Source organism: Ostrea edulis, chromosome 3 (genome assembly GCF_947568905.1).
Source record: "Ostrea edulis chromosome 3, xbOstEdul1.1, whole genome shotgun sequence".
NCBI classification, from domain to species: domain Eukaryota; kingdom Metazoa; phylum Mollusca; class Bivalvia; order Ostreida; family Ostreidae; genus Ostrea; species Ostrea edulis.
Genome location: NC_079166.1, coordinates 54,606,985 through 54,626,058, shown reverse-complemented (window position 1 = coordinate 54,626,058; position 19,074 = coordinate 54,606,985). Strand labels below are relative to the sequence as shown.

At 34.4% G+C, this 19,074-nt stretch overlaps 1 protein-coding gene across 1 annotated transcript in view; it reads left to right on the top strand.

Annotated features, from left to right (window-relative positions):
- The window catches only part of LOC125676424 (E3 ubiquitin-protein ligase rnf213-alpha-like), a 175,020-nt gene that overhangs the window by 126,673 nt on the left and 29,273 nt on the right, over positions 1-19,074 (top strand). The window contains exons 32-38 of the mRNA XM_056158169.1: positions 1,268-1,468; positions 5,814-5,907; positions 6,522-6,556; positions 9,614-9,723; positions 9,844-9,997; positions 17,446-17,617; positions 17,772-17,878. Coding sequence (XP_056014144.1) covers positions 1,268-1,468; positions 5,814-5,907; positions 6,522-6,556; positions 9,614-9,723; positions 9,844-9,997; positions 17,446-17,617; positions 17,772-17,878 — 873 coding nt within the window. The remainder of the gene's footprint in view (positions 1-1,267; positions 1,469-5,813; positions 5,908-6,521; positions 6,557-9,613; positions 9,724-9,843; positions 9,998-17,445; positions 17,618-17,771; positions 17,879-19,074) is intronic.

Genomic DNA, 19,074 nt, shown 5'->3' with positions numbered 1-19,074 from the left:
ACTTTTTTGACAATGAATATTATCTCTTATTTTCATAAGTATGCAATTAAAGATATGTTGGGTGACTGCCCCACCACTATTTTTGATGGTAGTAGTGAATGAGAAGAACATAAGGTTGAAAGTTATGATATAAAGCCCTGTAGCAAAGGATGAGATACACACTTATTTAAGAAATTAAATCAAAGTGTGAGGAAGGGGAAGCTTTGAGACCGTTATAGCTGGTGAAGACACTTAATTCCTGCTTATTCCCGCAATTTTTAAAAAAAACAGACATTTTTTTATGCTTGTCAAGAATTATTGGCAAGTCAACTTTCAACTTCTCCAGCACCCACAGTCCCTCCCCGTTTAAAATGATGTTATGTGTTGATTTTTCGCTGAAAGATAGATTAAGCTATGGAGATATGACAAACCACTGTTGTACAATTCGTCTAGTTATTAAAACAATAGATAATAACCATATCACTTCTTAAAAAATCAGGGGTTTTTTTTCCTTAATACAATACAATAGACGTTACATATTCAATTCTTTGGCATTAGAAATGATTGTGTTCTCGCTATCTTAAGACTAATAGTATTACATTATGTCCATCGTAAAATAATCGTCTATAAGCCAAATATTTTTTCTCCCATAATCACCAGACGATGAAGGTTGTCCGTGCTGAGGGATTTTCTATCCCACGCTCAATATAATGATTGATCCTTTCAGATTGTTTAGCGATTTGAAGAATTTCTAATTGTAATCATGCTGAGTTTTCGGAAAGAAAACTCATTTTCATCATACGTTTCCACTAACTCGTTATAACGAGATAACTAATTCGTTATAACAGGATAACCAATTCGTTATAATTAGATGATTTTATGTAACTCGTTATAACATGATTAAAGGCGTTATAACTAGCTACTAACTCGTTATAATGAATTAGTGAACTTGTTATAACGAGATAGCTTATTCGCCAAAACCGCGATGATTAGATATAACTCGCTATGAGGTATATGTGATTAATGAGTTCTAACTAGAGACTAACTCGTTATAAAGAAATAACCAGTGCAACATAAATAGATATCAACTCGTTATATTCAGATAATAAACGCGTTATAACGAGATACTAACTCGTTATAATGAGTTCGATTTGTTTTTACTTTTTTAAAGAATAGACATCAACATTTGAAATTGCTTTTAATACAATATTACATTGACTACATAAGCAATAATTTGCTATATTATTTTTTATTAGTATTTTCAATATATTTGTCTGTTTTGTTTTAGAAAACTATGATCTCCAAGATAGCAAAAAACACTCTTTGGACGGAAGAGTCAGCCTTGTTTATTACGGAGGAAATGCCTGTCGGAGATCAGGACATAGTTTCCCTTCTCCACCATGTTTTCTTTTCAGTGGTGCAAGGTCCGGGGCAAGGGAATCTTTTAGAACCGTTTATTATCATCATTCAAAAATCTGAAATATTGCAGGTAAAATTTGGCTTTCATCTCCGCATCGTTACAGGTATTTTAGGGTCTGATTCAGGATCTCCCCTCAAATTTTGTTTTTTCACTTCTAATGATCAAATTATACTGTTTCACGAAAAAATAATGTCATACATCATCACAAAAGCTCATTTTAGAGAGTTTCTTATTTGTTTTGTAAACAATGATTGTAGTATGTTATTGTTTACAAAGTTTTCGAAAGAAATGGATATCGATCTAAGTTAATTATAGATATATATCTATCGCATTTCAAGTATTCTTTGGGTAAAAATGTGTGATCTAAATGTTAAATTTGTGAGTGACTGTGCACAATTAAGATGCTTTAAATCACAAAATTAACATTTCACTGGTTTGTTTGTAAACATACAAAGATTCGAGTCTTTCTTTACATTACACAGATTTAATGAGTATATTTTTAATGCTTAACATAAAAAATGGAAGGAACAAAATGTGAACCAATATCTTTAAGTCGGTATTGATGCATGTTTATTTTAGTATCGATTTTCATGTATGCGATGCATAATATGGAAGGTTCGATATATTAAAAAAGTTCGTTTGAAATTGAACTCTTTAAATCCACGATAGTGAATCAAAATTATACTTTGATAAACAATGAGAGTGAAAAATAACGAATTTCCCTATGTAACTCAGCGTGACCAAACCTCATTTGGATACAACCATTCCTACGTAGGATACAATCGTGCTTACAATGCAAAGTACAACCAACCCCAACGGCAATTTAACTATGGATAGTGTAGATGTCCGTGAGGAGGGGTTAGAAAGTGACCCATGTTTTTCTTGGTACAGATAATTCTTAAAAATCAAATAACCTATCAGGTAACGCAGTGAATTCTGGTTTACATGATATATAGTATTTGGTGAGATCCCCTACCACTTGCTCAAACACTTCAACACAATTAGAAAATTCGTGTAAATTGATCGAAATCGTTCGAAAACCCTACTAAAATTGAATTACATCTGTGAAAAGACAATGCCATTGCAAATGTATACCATAAACGGCAGGAAGAAAACTTGGCAATTAAGACTATTATTTATGATGATTGAAATATAACGCTGGATACAATAATTCTATGTCTATTTTTTTATGTTTTTCATTTGTATGTATACATGAAAAGTGAAGATAAAGAACTGTGATCAATCTCATAACTCTTATTATCAGTATCCAGTATTCAGAATTGTGTTGTCTGTAAAATGTCGTCCGTTTGATTTTCATCTCATTCCCTACATATACATGTATACGATGTATTATTGATGCTAATGTTTTTCAAACTGTCATTTTAAGATGACCAAATGGCCTAATCTTGTTCAGTTTGAGGTACATATTGCTATTTTGGCAAATGACATTAACCTTGGTTTTTTAATCGAGGCAGGCTACTGACAAACAAGTCCCCCCCCCCCCTTGCTCAATGGCCATAAGCGCCGAGTATAGGCCTAAATTTTGCACTCTTCACCGGCAGTGGTTACGTCTCCATATCAGTGAAATATTCTCGAGAGGGGCGTTAAACAATATTCAATCAATTTAATGAAAATGTGTGGTAGCGGGTGTTTCCGAGAATCACTCTTACCTCAGCCTACCACAAATAATACATGTGTGACAGACCAGAAAATATGCTATACCCAGATGTCACATGTGACAATTGCATTTTGTAATAGAATCGCAGAAATGTGTCCAATTTGAATTATCATTGTCGAATCATACAATTGTTTTACTATCTAGAATTCGAATGTGGAAACATAGTCTTGCTCTTTACTTTAGAAAGCAACAAAATACCAAAAACTGTTTAGGATAGTTGTCTCTTATCATGACAACTTACCCCCTTTTCATTTAAAACACCCAGACATTTTATTTGTTTGAACTTTTAAGGTAACTGTTTATTTCCATTTGTTAGAGTCAAAGCTAATAAATTATCAAATGAAATAATACATTGTAGGTCATCGTATTTCATAAAGTGTGAGACACACATAATCGGAATGATATATCAACGTTAGAAAATTGCAATTTTCCTTAAACAACAAAAACTGGTTATATAACAATTTCATGAAACCTTTTCTTTACAAAACTATATATAATGTCTGCGAAAAATAAAGGAATAATGTAAAAATGAAATTTATACAGAAACCAATGAAAACAAATTTATTGTCCTCGGATCATATCCTAGGATGTCTGTGCGTGGTCGTACATGTAATATGAGCTGTGAATTACTTTAATAACCAGAAAGGGTTTGTTGGCCATGAATTACAATTACAAATGCCCACCCTTTGGCTTCAAAATGCTCGTTGCAATTGTTCACCTTTTTATAGCAAAATAACATGCATCTCCTTTATTCATGATTCATTAAATTTGAGCTTGGAGACTGACATCAACATTTTATTTGGCCTATTCTTTGTGAGAATTTTCTTTCTCAAATCGAATGAATGGTTTGATTATGCACTGATCAACTCCTTGTGATTAAGATTGAATGGATAAATAATTGATTTATGGACAATTCTTTTTTTTTCTAGTGTTCTTATATACAACAATATTTCATAATTGATTGATAGACTAATGTTCTCATAAAAGCCAAAGTTTCATGGGTCGAGTTGTTTAAACAAGGGAATAAGTTTTTTAGACAAGGGATGGGATGTGTGGAGCTTTGAAATGAACGTAAAACAGGACGCATGTATTTGTGAAACACAATGCCCCAGTAGCAATTAAGAATAATAAACAAGGTCAAACACTTAGGTACAAAAAGAAAAGTAGTGTCACAAGGAAAATCGTCTGAAGAAAATATATCATTCGCCATTCAAATGTTCTGAGCAATGTTAAATTTTCAAACTGCAAGGTTATGGTCACAATGTCAAAAACTTTAGCAATAAAAGGAATGTGACTTGTAACCCACTGCCTTAAGTTCGTTTTTACATTTTCAAATGAAAGGTGAAGACAACGAAGAGTAATCAATTTCAAAATTCCTATAAGCAATACAAAATAGAAAGTTGGGCAAACACGGAACCCTGGATATACCAAAGGTGGAATCAGGTGCTAGGAGGAGTAAGCATTCCCTGTTGACCGGTCACACCCTCCGTGAGCCCCATATCTTGATCAGGTAAACGGAGTTATCCGTAGTCAAATTAGTGTGCCATTCTTTACCAGAACGCCTTTCATGTGATACAGTTTTGTGGATATTATGACCCTAATCGTGGAGTTTGACCTTTTGATAATAATTTGATGTATTTAATTTCTTTTGAACTAGTTAAGGTATTTTTTTTCATATTTCCTATATAGATTTCTTATGACAATATGTTTCAGCTCATACCATGACATTTAAGTTTGTGACCTTACGATTGGAGTTTGGTCTACTTTTGATAGGACATAACATGTTAAATATCTTTGGGATCACTTAAGGTAAGGCTTTTATATTTGGTGTAAGGATTTTTATGGCAAAACCTTGTGATCAATGGGTTTTGATATTGTGATATTGACCTACTTTTGAAAAACGCTGACCTAATCGTATACCTAGAGCTATTTAAGGCGGGGTTTTCAATTTCGTATATATATTCTTCATTGCACGACTTTTTATACCATGATGTTTCACCTTAAGCCCCTCTCACACATTGACGGATGATACGCCGGTCATCCCGGATCGTCAACCGTCGAAGGACCTGCAGAAATCGTGATCTTCCGTACACTCCGTGACCACGTCGGCACCGATCGGGATAGTTTCTGGAACGTACGGGTAACTACCGTACGTATTCGTAGAGAAACCGGCGATGTGGCCCCTGGGCCTCTTTGTGTTTTTGTTCAGTAACCTTATACAACTATGTTAAGTGCATACAGTATACGTAATTTTGTAATTTTATAATGCGCTATGTTTTTAAATCAAGGCAGGCTACTGACAAACAACTTGATGGAGCATTTCACAAATTATATGGTCGTTATAACAATCTAGTTTGCCAATACAACCTATTACTCGGTCATTTGCAGTCTGACGTGTTTCATGCCGCTTGTTAGGCCGTTCTTGGCGCACAGATTTTGACTACAGATAACTCCTTTTACCTGATCAAGATGTCGGGCTCATGGCGGGTGTGATCGGTCGACAGGGGATGCTTACTCCTCCTAGACACCTAATCTTACCCCTGGTATATCCAGGGTCTGTGTTTGTCCAGCTATCTATTTTGTATCGCTTGTAGGAGTTCTGATATTGATCACTGTTCGTTATCTTCACCCTTCATCACTATTGCTGTCAAAATGAGAAAATATTAATAATCGTTAACCACTTTAACTGGCAGATTCTACCCTAAAGATAGGATAATTTATTAATTTCTACTTCAGAATTGTTTTCTGCCAACTATGGATGAGATTGACATTGAGGAAATCCGTGGAGCTCTTGCCAATGCCACGGATTATGGAAGTTTACCAGCTTATAGTATGAGTCATATTGTTTTAGATATATATTTCAAAATAACTTGATAAGGACATATGACTTAGGGGCGAGATCTAAAGTTCAATGCCTGAAAAAAACTAAATTCACATAGTTTTCACCAAGATCTCCCCTCAAACCTGAATATATGAATGTTGAAACTAATCGTAAGAACAAGTAAAAACATACGTGCATAAATAACACTCTGTATAACTGTTCTACTGTTCATTCACAAGTGAAAGTGTACATTAAAACTATTAAATGTTCGTTAAAATGTAATATCATGTCGTTTTCAACTGTCGTTTGTCTTTTCCCACAAAAGTGTAATCGATGTCGAATGAGAGAAACTTACTGGAATTTTTACCCTCCCTCCCCCTAACTATTTGAATTCAGATTTATATCCGACATCGGTCTTTTGGTTTCGCCCCTTATCTTTATTGCTGATCTGTTGAACAGGAATTGGTCTTCAAAGACGTTTTGGCTGATGAGTAGTATGAATAGTAGTATTTTACAATCTAACAATTTTTAAGCAAATCTTGTAATGGGATCATTGGCAATTATGATTACTTGTAAAGAGCATGTCTTGTAACTTCACTGCATTACTTTTCTATTATATTTAGAATGCCCAAATGGACATCTATATCTTGTCGGAGATGTAAGTTACAATTTTTTCCCTTAAAGGACACGTCGTATATGACTAAACTTTTCAATTGTTTTAGCAGAATCTATACTACGCATGGATAAAATAACTTCGAATGTGTTTAAATGAAACAGATTGCGTAGGTTTTGAGTTTGATGAAATGCAAACCTTGCGCTATGAATATTTTACGCATCATTATGTGTGACACCATACGCGTCATTATATGTGGTATCATGTGCGACATCGAGCATCAAGGTTTGAGACAGTTGTTAGCCTTTTCATATAGGGATTTGATTTAATCGAAATAAAAATCCAATCATCACATTAACGGTTTGTGGATAACAATGGATTAGGATATTTTGTACAGCTTACGGATGTACTAGCTGTCTGAAGAAGGGGTGTAGGCTGATTTTGTTAAAAAAAACTTTAAGGAACGTGTAAAGAAAGAAAAACGTGGATAATTATTTGTCGGCACAAATGCTTCACTTCTAAACAAAAGTCGTTGTACAGATACCCAATAGACTTACCAAGTCTCTATGTTGTTTTTATTATGTCCAAATTTATCTGCTTTCTGCTATACTTAATGTAAACCCTGCACAAGTCCTATCAGCCTCCTAATTAAATATGTCACCATATATCCCTCTGTAGGTTAATTTATGACCTTTCCCCAAATCCAAATGTTTAGTTTAGCTGTTGCATTCGGCGTGGGGTAATTTATGGAGTGGAGTTGAGTCATGGAGTGGAGTTTCGGTGCTTCATAACTTTACTATCCCCCAATTGCCACTCTTTATTTTACTATTCATGTGTTTTTATTAAAATAGCTGAGTATTTTTTTGATGCATTATAGATTGATATAACCTATCAATCTTATTGATCAATTGACAGGAGTAAATCTTATATTCTATTGGGTAGCACATTAGACAGATTAAAATGGAAGGGTTTTAGCCTCTCACCGCAACAGTGTAAGAGGGGCTAAGACATTACATGAATTTTTAGTTTCAATTTATCTTATTTGTTTGGATAGTTATGCTGCATCATTATCATGGCCATAATTCAAGTGCAATTATTCTATGTAAATTACGATAATGCTATATTAATCATTATTTTTTTAAGTAAAATCCGCCAAGGTCATTCAAATCACCAGAATATTTGCCTTCAGGATTCCCACCTGGAACAACTGCCTGTATAAATCTGCATAATCACTACACTTGTCCTGGTTATGTAACTGATTATGTAATACACGCACTCAGTAATTAAATTTCAAACATAAGGTTACTGGTTAAGAGTTGCAAAATCATGATCAGTTTCTTCCTTCAGTAATGCTTGTTCTTTTATTTTATTTGTAAGCATTTCTATCAAAGTCCTGTGTCGTGGTTTGTAAATGTTTATTTTATACATGATCAATATGAATTTTATTCATTAACTCCACTCCACGACTCCACTCCACTCCATAAATTACCCCAAGCTGTTGCATTCCTAGTCTATTGCTTAAAATTAGTGAATTCACATGGCAGTTTCTACACTTAGGAAGGTTTTTTTTTCAGTTTTATTAGGTCACCTTAGTAAATTCGGATGACCTATTGCAATTGATCTGCATCCGTTAACAATTCTTGATTACTACCATTCCAATGCTTTTCAAATTTGTTATGAAGCATCTTCGGGATGAGGATGACATAAATCTTAAATTTCAAGACCCCTGCACCCTTGAGGCCTTTGGGCCGGGCAAAAACTGTCAAAATTTGATAAATTTTCTCAAAATCTACAACTGCATATCTTTTAAGGAAAACTAAATGCATATTGATATAAAGCAGGAAGGCCTCTACTAAAGTTCTTTCATGATCCCCGGGGTAGAGGTTCTGGCTCCAAGGCGGAGCCAGACTTGGTATATATAATGTATATATACAAAACATGTAAATAATATCTGCTTTTATGATATTGATACTAAATTAAAACTTAATAGATATTGTAAACTTCATGATCCTAAGGGTAAGGGTTTGATTTCAGGGTGGAACCAAAATTATTATAGTGATTGTTTGCTTTTTTTTTTTTTTTTTTTTATCGTTTGAAGGACATCTTTAAGTTTACTGATACAGTATAAAACTAAGCACATGTTTAGGAAATGCAGAAACAGATGTACAAAAAATGGTAAATTTCGCAACCTCTTGGTTTTGACTTGAGGTTGGGTCCAAATTAATAATATCGCTTAATGATGATACATCTATTATGTAAAACCTCTCATCAGTGTATGTACTTTTGAGGGCATTGGAGTTTTAAGAACATTAGAATTTAGCTTAGATATTCAGAGCAGGTAATGTTTTCTAGAGTTTAGTACTCAGGTGACCGATAAGGCCGGTGGGCCCCTTGTTAAATATACACCGAGAGCGAATGTATTGTGTGGAAACAATACTGAAGAGAGCAATTTAAGAAGAAATTACTCAAAGGATCATCCAAGAACGAATACTGTGTGTTAATTGAAATATACTTGCACATGGACATAGATACTGATACAGTTTGTCATAATTGCGCAAGAGAGGTAAATAATGTGAATGAAAGTGTTTTGAAACTTAAGACAAATTATGAACTAACAATAGGATTAGTTTCTGGTTATATTTTAAGTCGCTTATAGACAACTGCTTTAATCGACCAGGTATAGTTTTAGATTTTAATTCAGAGAAGCTGTCAGAAATGTGTAAAAATTGTTTAACTTTCTAACATTTTGGAAATCCCCATAGCCATACATCACCTGACAACCTCACTGCAGTGTTGTAATATGATCCCTTTACCGACCGTATTTTAGTCGGTGATTTTGCAGGGTTTACAAGTCTCTATGTATGGCATTATTAAAAAGTATCAAAGAGAGCACTGATTATTAGACATAGAGACTTGAGCAAGTCTAAAATACCCAGTTAAACTGCAAGAAATGGTTATTTAGAAGTTAAGCACAGATAGGTCTACAGCATTCGCATTTTTTCTGGTCTTCATCATTTCACAAAATACACACTTGCACCTTATAGTATGTAATATATATATATATATATATATATATATATATATATATATATTAATATTAAGTGCGGCAGACCGGTTGTGGGCCAAACAACCTGTCCAGAATGTGGTGCAAAGATTGGTGGACAGCAATACAACGTTTTAGAAGATGGGAATGAGAAAGTTGACCTACAAAAGTGAGGGAAAATCAAAACCTAAATCCATCATTGAATTATATAACTATGCAAATACCTACCATTTTTTAGCTTCCGTCTTTTATCGTAAGAAACATCCCAGCGTTGTTTCTTTTTTTTCAGATTTGACGAAGAATTTGTGGGACACATTTTGGGACGTGTCTCATCGCGTCAAGATGTTGGAACACCTCAACGCGATCTATCAACAGTTAACTGCGCCATTCTTCGATTTTTTACCAACGCTGCCCTTTATTTAGCTGCAAGTCAGAACCCTGAGGTAAAATCTTGATACTCATGAGAAAATACTACATTACTGTAAAGACCCTGTATTTCAAGTTTGATAACTTGTACAGAATCGTTGTTGAGTGCCTGATTTGTTCATAACATGCCCCCAGATCCAGAATGAAACCACAGAAAGGAGTCATAATTTTACTTATGGATATGAAGGACAAATATATAAAATCCTTTTTATGAGCAACACGTCTGCGATGTGTTGATATTCAAGCAGCATCGTGTAATTTAGATTCTAGGGGTTTTTTTTTCACATAATGACCCATGGAACAATAGTGGAATTCCATCAGGGTTTAAATTTCTACATATGAATGTGCCTGGAAATTCTTATTTAAAAAAAAATCTCAATTATCACAGGGCAACATTCTGTATTTTCAATTGTAGATTCGGGTTTGTTTACACTGCGTCCACAGGGTCAGGGGTAGTGCTCTGATAGGGGTTCAAAGTTTTTACAAAGGCTTGGATAGAATATTTTTAGAAATCTTCTTTAGAAGCACGGGTTGTGCTCGCATCACTTTGGTGTAGTTTTAGTGTTAGGTGTATTCTTATTGTGTTGTCATTCTCTGTTACCATTTGCCAGATTATATAAATCTTTACATTTGTCCTGGAAAAGGGACAAGTTGACCGAAAATTTGACAATCCTGTTTTACGTGTGCTTTCTTTTGGAACTTAATGTTTTGATATATATATATATATATATATATATATATATATATATATATATATATATACATACATATATATATAGGTAAAAAATAAAAGATACACGAAGACGTTTAGTAAAGCTTTAGCGCTTTCATTTCAAATCTTCAGAAGCTTTACATTTAGTAACATAGCGACGTTACGTCACAAACAGCGGAACGTTAAAATTAAACAAATATAGATGTCATTACATACTGACTGTTAAAACGTATTGTTCATTGTGACGTCATAGTAAAGCAAAACAAATTTCGACGTCATAAGACACTGAACGTTAAAACGTAGTGTTTACAGTGATGTCATTATAAAGTAATGCGTGAAAACATTTTCATTTACAAATATGATAACGTTAAACTGAGCTCGAGCTCGCTTGCGGGTTCACAAACAGCAAATCCACAATCCGGAATACAGGCAAATTAAACTAAGTGAACATTTAGATGTTTGTGGACAAAAGCAATTCAAAATATTTCCATTTTACAAGTTTGCAGGTGGAAATGTGAAAAGGAAAAACATTTCAGTAATATGTTCAAACATAAACTTAATAATTCAGTTTATGTTTTCAACAGTCAGTATGCAATGACGTCTAGATTTGTTGAATTTTAACGTTCCGCTGTTTGTGACGTAACGTCGCTATGTTACTAATGCCTCGTTCACACGAAGAATTTAATTCGCATTAAACGTAAGTTAATGCGAATTAAATCTGAACCGCGTTCACACGGAAATTTTAATGCGCATTAGTTTACTTCGAATTAAAATTGACGTCGCGATTTAATGCAAATTAAATTTACTTCGCATTAGCTCCGTGTGAACGCTAAGCGAAGCTAATTCGAATTAAATGTAGACGCATGCGTAATGGGCAATTTGGGTCACATGCATCATACCCATGGTCAGCTATATATATTAATGTTAGTTTTGTACGAAAAACTAAGCAAAATGATAATGATCACTAAAAACATGTACAAACAGCATGTCATTAGGTAATGTCAGACGTAAATCTGTGCTCTGCATAGGTATACTGAGTAATACATGTGGAAGGAATTGTTTTTAAATACGACAACAATGTTTTAAAATAGTGATAATATGATTTTCTTTTTTACATTTTTTAAAAACAAATGTGCCGCTCATTGTTAATTTGTATACCATATGACGTCATAGTAGACTTATAATACGTATTAGTAATTAAAAATTACGTCACAACAGTAGTCAGCGGAATGGTGAAAAAGACGTTCCGAAGTTTTAAAATTGGGCCCATGAGGAAACAATATACTGTCTAGATTGAATGCTGGTTGTCAGAGGAAATAACAAGTAATTTCGTGGGAACATATCAATAAACACGACAAAAAACTCCTTATGTGTAGATCAGTTATGTATGTAAATTGTAAACATATGGTATACTACATGTAGGCCTATATAGCGTTTTGAACAAAGAATTCTGCATCTACACAACATTCATTAAAATATCTATAAAAATAATTTTCAAAAACATAGTCTATTCTATTATTTTGCGCACCCTTTAATAGAGATGCATACGAATTTAATGCGCATTGGTTTACTTCGCATTAAATATTACCGCCGTGTGAACGCTATTTAATTCGAATTAATTTAATGCGCATATTTTACTTCGCATTAAATTTATTTTTTACGTATACTTTTACCGATCACTGCGAAAAGTAACTATTCTCTCTCTCTCTCTCTCTCTCTCTCTCTCTCTCTATATATATATATATATATATATATATATATATATGTGTGTGTGTGTGTGTGTGTGTGTGTGTGTGTGTGTGTGTGTGTGTGTGTGTGTGTGTATATAACTCTAAACACTTTGTAAATATTTCGACCGTGTTACCGGTCTTCTTCAGTCCGGTTTTCAGTCGTTTATATATATATAAATATAACTTATACGGTACCAATGTAAATGCACCTGATGCGCATTTCGACAAATAATGCCTCTTCAGTGATGCTCAAGCCGTAATTTTGGAAATCCGAAATAACAATATACTTGTGAGAGCTAAAAGGAAAAACAGAGTCCAAAGACTCGAGCCATTTTTTTAACTTTCATTTTTATCAGCTCTTTGGACAAATACGGCATGTCCTAATTCGCTCCACTTTTAACATTGATTGGCAAGCCTATAAACCAAAAAAATATAGTCTGCGTTGTAAATACGTTTGTAGATTAGTATAGTTGTAGTGCTAGATGTATTTATATGTAGATTTTTTTTAATTCTCTGTTGATTTTGCCCACATTATGTAATTCTTTTCGTTTGTCCTGAAGAAGGGACAATTTGACAATCTGGTTGTTCATGTCGTTGATCATTTTAGTGCTTTGTATAATTTTTTGTATTTGACCTTGTATCCATGTTGTGGATCCGACACTTTGAGGTATCGGGTGTTGTTGGAACTTTAGTGCTTTTAGAGAGAGAGAGAGAGAGAGAGAGAGAGAGAGAGAGAGAGAGAGAGAGAGAGTATTTCTGACAAATCTTGTGATAACATGATTTTAGACCTAGACCTTGAATTAGATAAAAATGCAAGAAAATATGCAGTTCCAAAACAAATTCAAATCACTAGCGCTTTCTGGACTTTTAGATCCATCCTCAGGTGAATACAAATAATGAACACAAAATTGTTTATCTTAGATACGTCTATTGTGACGTCATGACAGTCTTTGTGAGGAGGGAATAGATACATGCGTCATAATACAAAAGTTCGGGAAAGTTGACTTGGATAAAATAATCATGAGATTCTACATGATAAAAGTTGATGAATTAAAAGGTTTAACAATCAGAATTTTTCATATACATGTATGCATTGATTAAAGTTTGTTTAGTCTAGCCGGAAACAGTTTAATGAAATAATTTTCTTTAGCAAGTCTCATGGACTTTGATTTTGTTTTAAGTTTATAAAATGGAAACACGCTGTAGTTGCCTTTAGCACAGGTGTCAAAGTGTTCGCTGCATGGGGTATTTCTTGTACTGGGATCGTTCATTTGTTGGCGATGGACACGCATCCTAGCTGTTAGTTGTGTTCCGGTTTGTCCAATGTATTCCTCGCCACACCCGTTGCAAATGATGCAGTATAGTAAATTTTTCGAATTGCATAACATGTTATCTTTTAAAGTAATCTATTTTCCGCATTTAAAGGTTATAAAAGGTCCTGTTTCTAGGAAGGGGCATGTACCACACCTTGAATCACCACATGTAGAAACTGCGTATTTTGCAGGCGTTGAATTGAACTTGCATTTTGTTAATAATTTCTTCAAGTTAGATAGTTGTCTTTGGCTGTGGAGGAGGTCGGATTTGGGAATAACTTTCTGGAGTTCTAAATCACGCTCGATAACTGTAAAATTCTTCTTAGCTTCCTGAAAGATATTTCTATGTTTTTGGTTGTAAGTTGTCATCAATGGTATTAGGAAAGGATCGTGGTCTTCTTTTTTTTCTTGTTGTTCTAGGTGTATGCTGTTGAATTTTCTTTGCTTCATTTATGTCTGAAAGAATGAGTGTTTCCGAGTAATTCTCTGCAGTAAGAAATATTTTCATTTCCGCCAGTCTTTGGTCTTTGGTATTTTCAACTTTAACAATAGTGCAAATCCTTCTGACCCAATTGTACGGGATATTCCTTTCAGTGTGTGTAGGATAACATGATTTGAATTTCAATATCGGTGTGTCTCCAGTTGTTGGTTGGTTTTTTTTTTTTTGTGTAAAATATATCATTTAGGATGTTGGTTTCATGTTTTATCACGTTGATGTCCAAAAAGGGAATCGAAGTATCACTGTATTCCATGGTAAACTGGATATTTGTATTGAGCGTATTCAACAAATTGTGAAACTTGATAAAATCTTCTTTGGATTTCCCCCCAAAAATAAAACAGTCATCTAGATATCTTTTCCATAAATTCCTCAGATTTTCTCCAAGCTCTTGACTCATTTCTTCATCGACTTTTCGATATAACATTTCGACGAAATATCCCATTACTAAAATACTGTATGCAGTGGCCATTTTAGTTCCCATAGCTGTTCCTTTGATTTGTTTGTATACTAGCGGAAAAAGAAAATGTGCATTATTTGATATATAAAAAAATAATAAAAAATAACAATGAACAAATGTTATTTTTTGTGATATTGTTAACTAATGTATTCGTTACAACATTTCATAATCCATTAATGTTAACGTCGAATAACGTCAATTTCAGCACACTCGAAAGACACTAGTATTCGAACTTCAATTAACAAAGTTAAAAACCATTTGCATTCACGCATGCTTGACAACGGCGCTTCATTGATGCCACTAAAGTGTTCAGGAATGTTGTTCCAGATGTTGGTCAAAGCCTGGTCTAAATCAGCCAATGTCACTGGCTGATTTGGTAAACGGCGTAGACGTCGTTCCATTTCATCCCAGACGTGCTTGATCGGGGATAATTCGGGGGAAACAGCTAGCCAAGGCAAGACATCGACATTCTGTTGAACAAAAAAATCCCTGGCTACACGTGCAACATGTGGCCTTGCGTTGTCTTGCTGCAGAGTGATGTGATTTTGCTGTCTCTGTATGAAGGGTATCACATGGCGCTGAATAATTTCGCCGGTGAGATTTCCATTGGCAATTTGTAAAGGGTTCTTCCACGTGCTGTCATTCCACGCCACACCATAACGCAACCTCCACCGATTTGTCGACGTTGCACAACACAAGTGTCCTGGTACCGCTCCCCAACGCGACGATACATTCTACAACGGCGGTCACTGCTATCCAAATGAAATCTGGATTCATCAGTGAACATAATATTGGCCCACTCCTGTATTCTGAATCGCAGATGTCGCTTGCACCACACTAATCTAGCGATAGGATGACGTTGAAGCAGTATTTGGCGCACCGCTGGACGTCATGGTCTGATGTTGTGCTCGCGCAGACGATTACGCACAGTTCTTGGACTGATTGGTCGAAGTCCAGAAATGCTACGAGCAGTAATACTTGCTATCTGGAAACGATTCCTCAGGTCAACAAGTCTAATGTTGGTTGTCCTGTCGACGCGACGTCACACAAGGACGCCCAGAACGTGGTCAATCCCGAGTGTTACCAGATTGTTGGAAACGTCTCCATAATGACTGGATGATGTTCCGATGAACTCCAAAGTGTCTTGCTACGATATTTTGTGCCATTCCAGCTTGAAGCATCCCAACGTGCTAGCACGATTACGGTGGTTTTCACTGAGTCGTGGCATGACAGAAGGGTAAATTTGTTAAAACTAAAGTGCTTTCCTTAATGAATAGTGATCAAACAAACCTTTTACACTTCTTACTCCAAACAGTATTGACCAGTAAAACTCGTGCGTACGAACACTTCAATAAACAACATGTGTTCCCTAACCATGAAAAACGCCGTAAATCTGAGTCGGGTTCTATCCGATATTGTTACAAAAACATCACCTTTAACGATTGCTTAGATTTTATAAATATAAACAATAATTATAAAACAAAAATATACTAACTTTTATAATGCACATTTTCTTTTTTCTGCTAGTATAGAATTCGTCATCAAAATGAAATGTGTCGTTTTTCAAAATGAATTTTATGGAATCTATAATAAATTCCATTGAGAAATTTCTTGAGATAAGCTCCGGGTGTTTTTCTATCCAAAAGGTTATAGCTTCTATTCCAAAGTCATGTGGGATATTTGTGAATAAACTCGTTACATCAAACGTTACAAGTAAGGTATTCTGATCTACAATTTCTTGGAGTTTGTTAAGAAAATCCATACTATCCCGAATGTAGCTAGGAACTTTTTGGCATAGATCCTTTAACAAAATATCTATAAAATTACTGAGTCTATGTGTTGGACATGCAGGTCCAGCCACAATTGGTCGTAGTTTTAGATCGCTAGGTTCACTAGTAGTTATGTATGTTTGATTTTGTTCTTAAATAGCGGTCTTGATGTGGTTGCTTTTGTGTATTTTCGGTAGCCCACAGAAATTACTAGTATTCATTTCAAAGTTTGTTAATAGTCAAATTCTTTTTCTTTTAACAAGTGTCCGTGTTTTCGGCACATCTGTTTTAAATTCCTCAAAATATTTTTATCGGGATTTTCTGGTAGTTTTACATAAAAGTTCTTATCCTCTATATGTTGAAGCACGAGGGATTTGTAAAATGTTTTATCCATACAGACTATTGCTCCTCCTTTATCTGCCTCTTTGAGAATAATTTCAGAGTCATTCTGTAATTTTTGAAGGGCTTTTCCCTGTATCAAATTCAAATTGTTTTTAACAGTGTTTTTGTTTCACAGTGATGATTTGGTAGATTTAAGGACATCTATATAGTCATCTAAGGCCTTATTTCGTCCCGTTTATATTTTTGTTACTTGACTAACAGCCAGGATGCGTGTCCACCGACAACAAATGAACGATCCCAGTACAAGAAATACCTCATGCAGCGAACACTTTGACACCTGCACTAGAGGCAACTACAGCGTATGATACATACTGAATAAACTAATTTACGGCACACAGAAAAACCAAGCGAGATTGTTCCGCCATGTTTGATTTTATCGCAGGAAAACTTTCGCGGTCACTAATATTAATGACCGGTTAATATTTGATGGACATGGAATCTTCATGGTCATTTTTGATCCCATCACATAAAATCAAGTTATGAGCTTGTTTTAATGTTTACTCATCATCCAATCAGATTCAATTATTAACAATTAAAGGTATAATAGTTACATTTTGTTAAATACCGGTCATTATATTTTTAGTCTGTGAAAGTTATCATCAAGCCAGCTATTGAACTCAATGATGTTCTTCCCTTTTTGATGGGTCATGTCAAAATGGATTTAACAGTGATACAAAGAGCAACTGGAAGAAGCGAAGATGACATATACCTGTTATTGCACAGAATATGTCACTCTTTTACGGAAAAACATGAAAGTATGTATCAAACAAAACGTATTCGGAAATTTGTTATTTCCGACTTTGAAACGATTAACACAAAATATTACTGTCTTTTAGAAGTTTATGAATCAGCACAAATGTGGAATATGTTCATAATATTTAGTCATCGGTTTTCTTATTACCATTTAAGGCAAAAGTAAGACTTTGTCGAATTGTGAAACTGCACTAAGTAACAAAAATGACAGGCGCTGTTGGGAACGAGAATTTTCAGAAGAGTTTTTCTGTTCAGTTTTAAAGGTACGTATTCATTTAAAGGAAGTGAACACACACAAAAAACATTTGTTGCACAATAAACTTAAAAGATCTCCTGAAACTGAATATTGTGGCCTAAATCTAATTTGCTTGTTTCTATTGCGAGATTTGATCGATTAAACACTCTAAATTAAATGTTTATGGAGTTCATTCATTATTTCCCAGTATGCATCTGTGCTTTGACGTAGATGAGACACATTGCTGTTGACTGGGTCACTACTATACAGCAGAAGTTTATGGATTAATATTAGAATTGATGAATAAGGTTTTGGAGCAAAAAGAATTGAAATCAAATCTAATTACAATGCATTAAGAAAAAGGGGAAAACACTCCCACAAAATATGTCCAGCTCCTCCAACTTCTGAACTTACTCAGAAGCACTGTATTAAATTTTGAAATATTGGGGATAATTAAGGTACATGACTGTGTCATAAAAGTACTGCAATATACATGTAGGCATGTAATTTATATATTTTATAATAATTGATGTACATGGACCACAGATAAAGTTTGGAGATGCAATTTACAATTATATTTTTTATTTACATTAAAAAAAATACTTATTTAGAATATGTATCAGGGTCAGAGGTTTTAAGAAATCCTTCATAATTGCAGTGCTCTTTAGGAAATGCTCCCTTAATTTATGTCACAACAAATTAAGGTAAAACTACTGATTTCCCCCCCCCCCCCAAGAGGCTGACCGCGTCTGACCTAGTTGATAACCTGTCTGTAGGCAATATATCTTGATATCATGGCTGCAACAGAATTGTTACTTTATTCTATCACGTGTGTATGTAATTGGAACTGTTTACACACACATGCCATGTTGTGTTTAGATTTTAATAAATATGAATACAGAAGGTATTTTTCATTTTCGTGTTTTTCTTAATTACATGTTTAACAAGTTGTTATCCAAGTCCTCTGAGACCCTTCCTCTCAGGATACATAAATCCTTGGATAAATGTAAGCTGTATCATTTATAACAGAACTTCGACACACAATGTTAAAATATGGGTGTAGAGAACTGCACTTTATGTGTATATATATGTAATCTGACACAAAATATTCAAAATCATGACAACAAAGACACCCCTTGAATGTACATAGCTACAATTTCCACAAGCACACCAATCGAGGAAAATTCCTCTCATTAAAATCAACTGCTGGTGAAGAAGTATTAT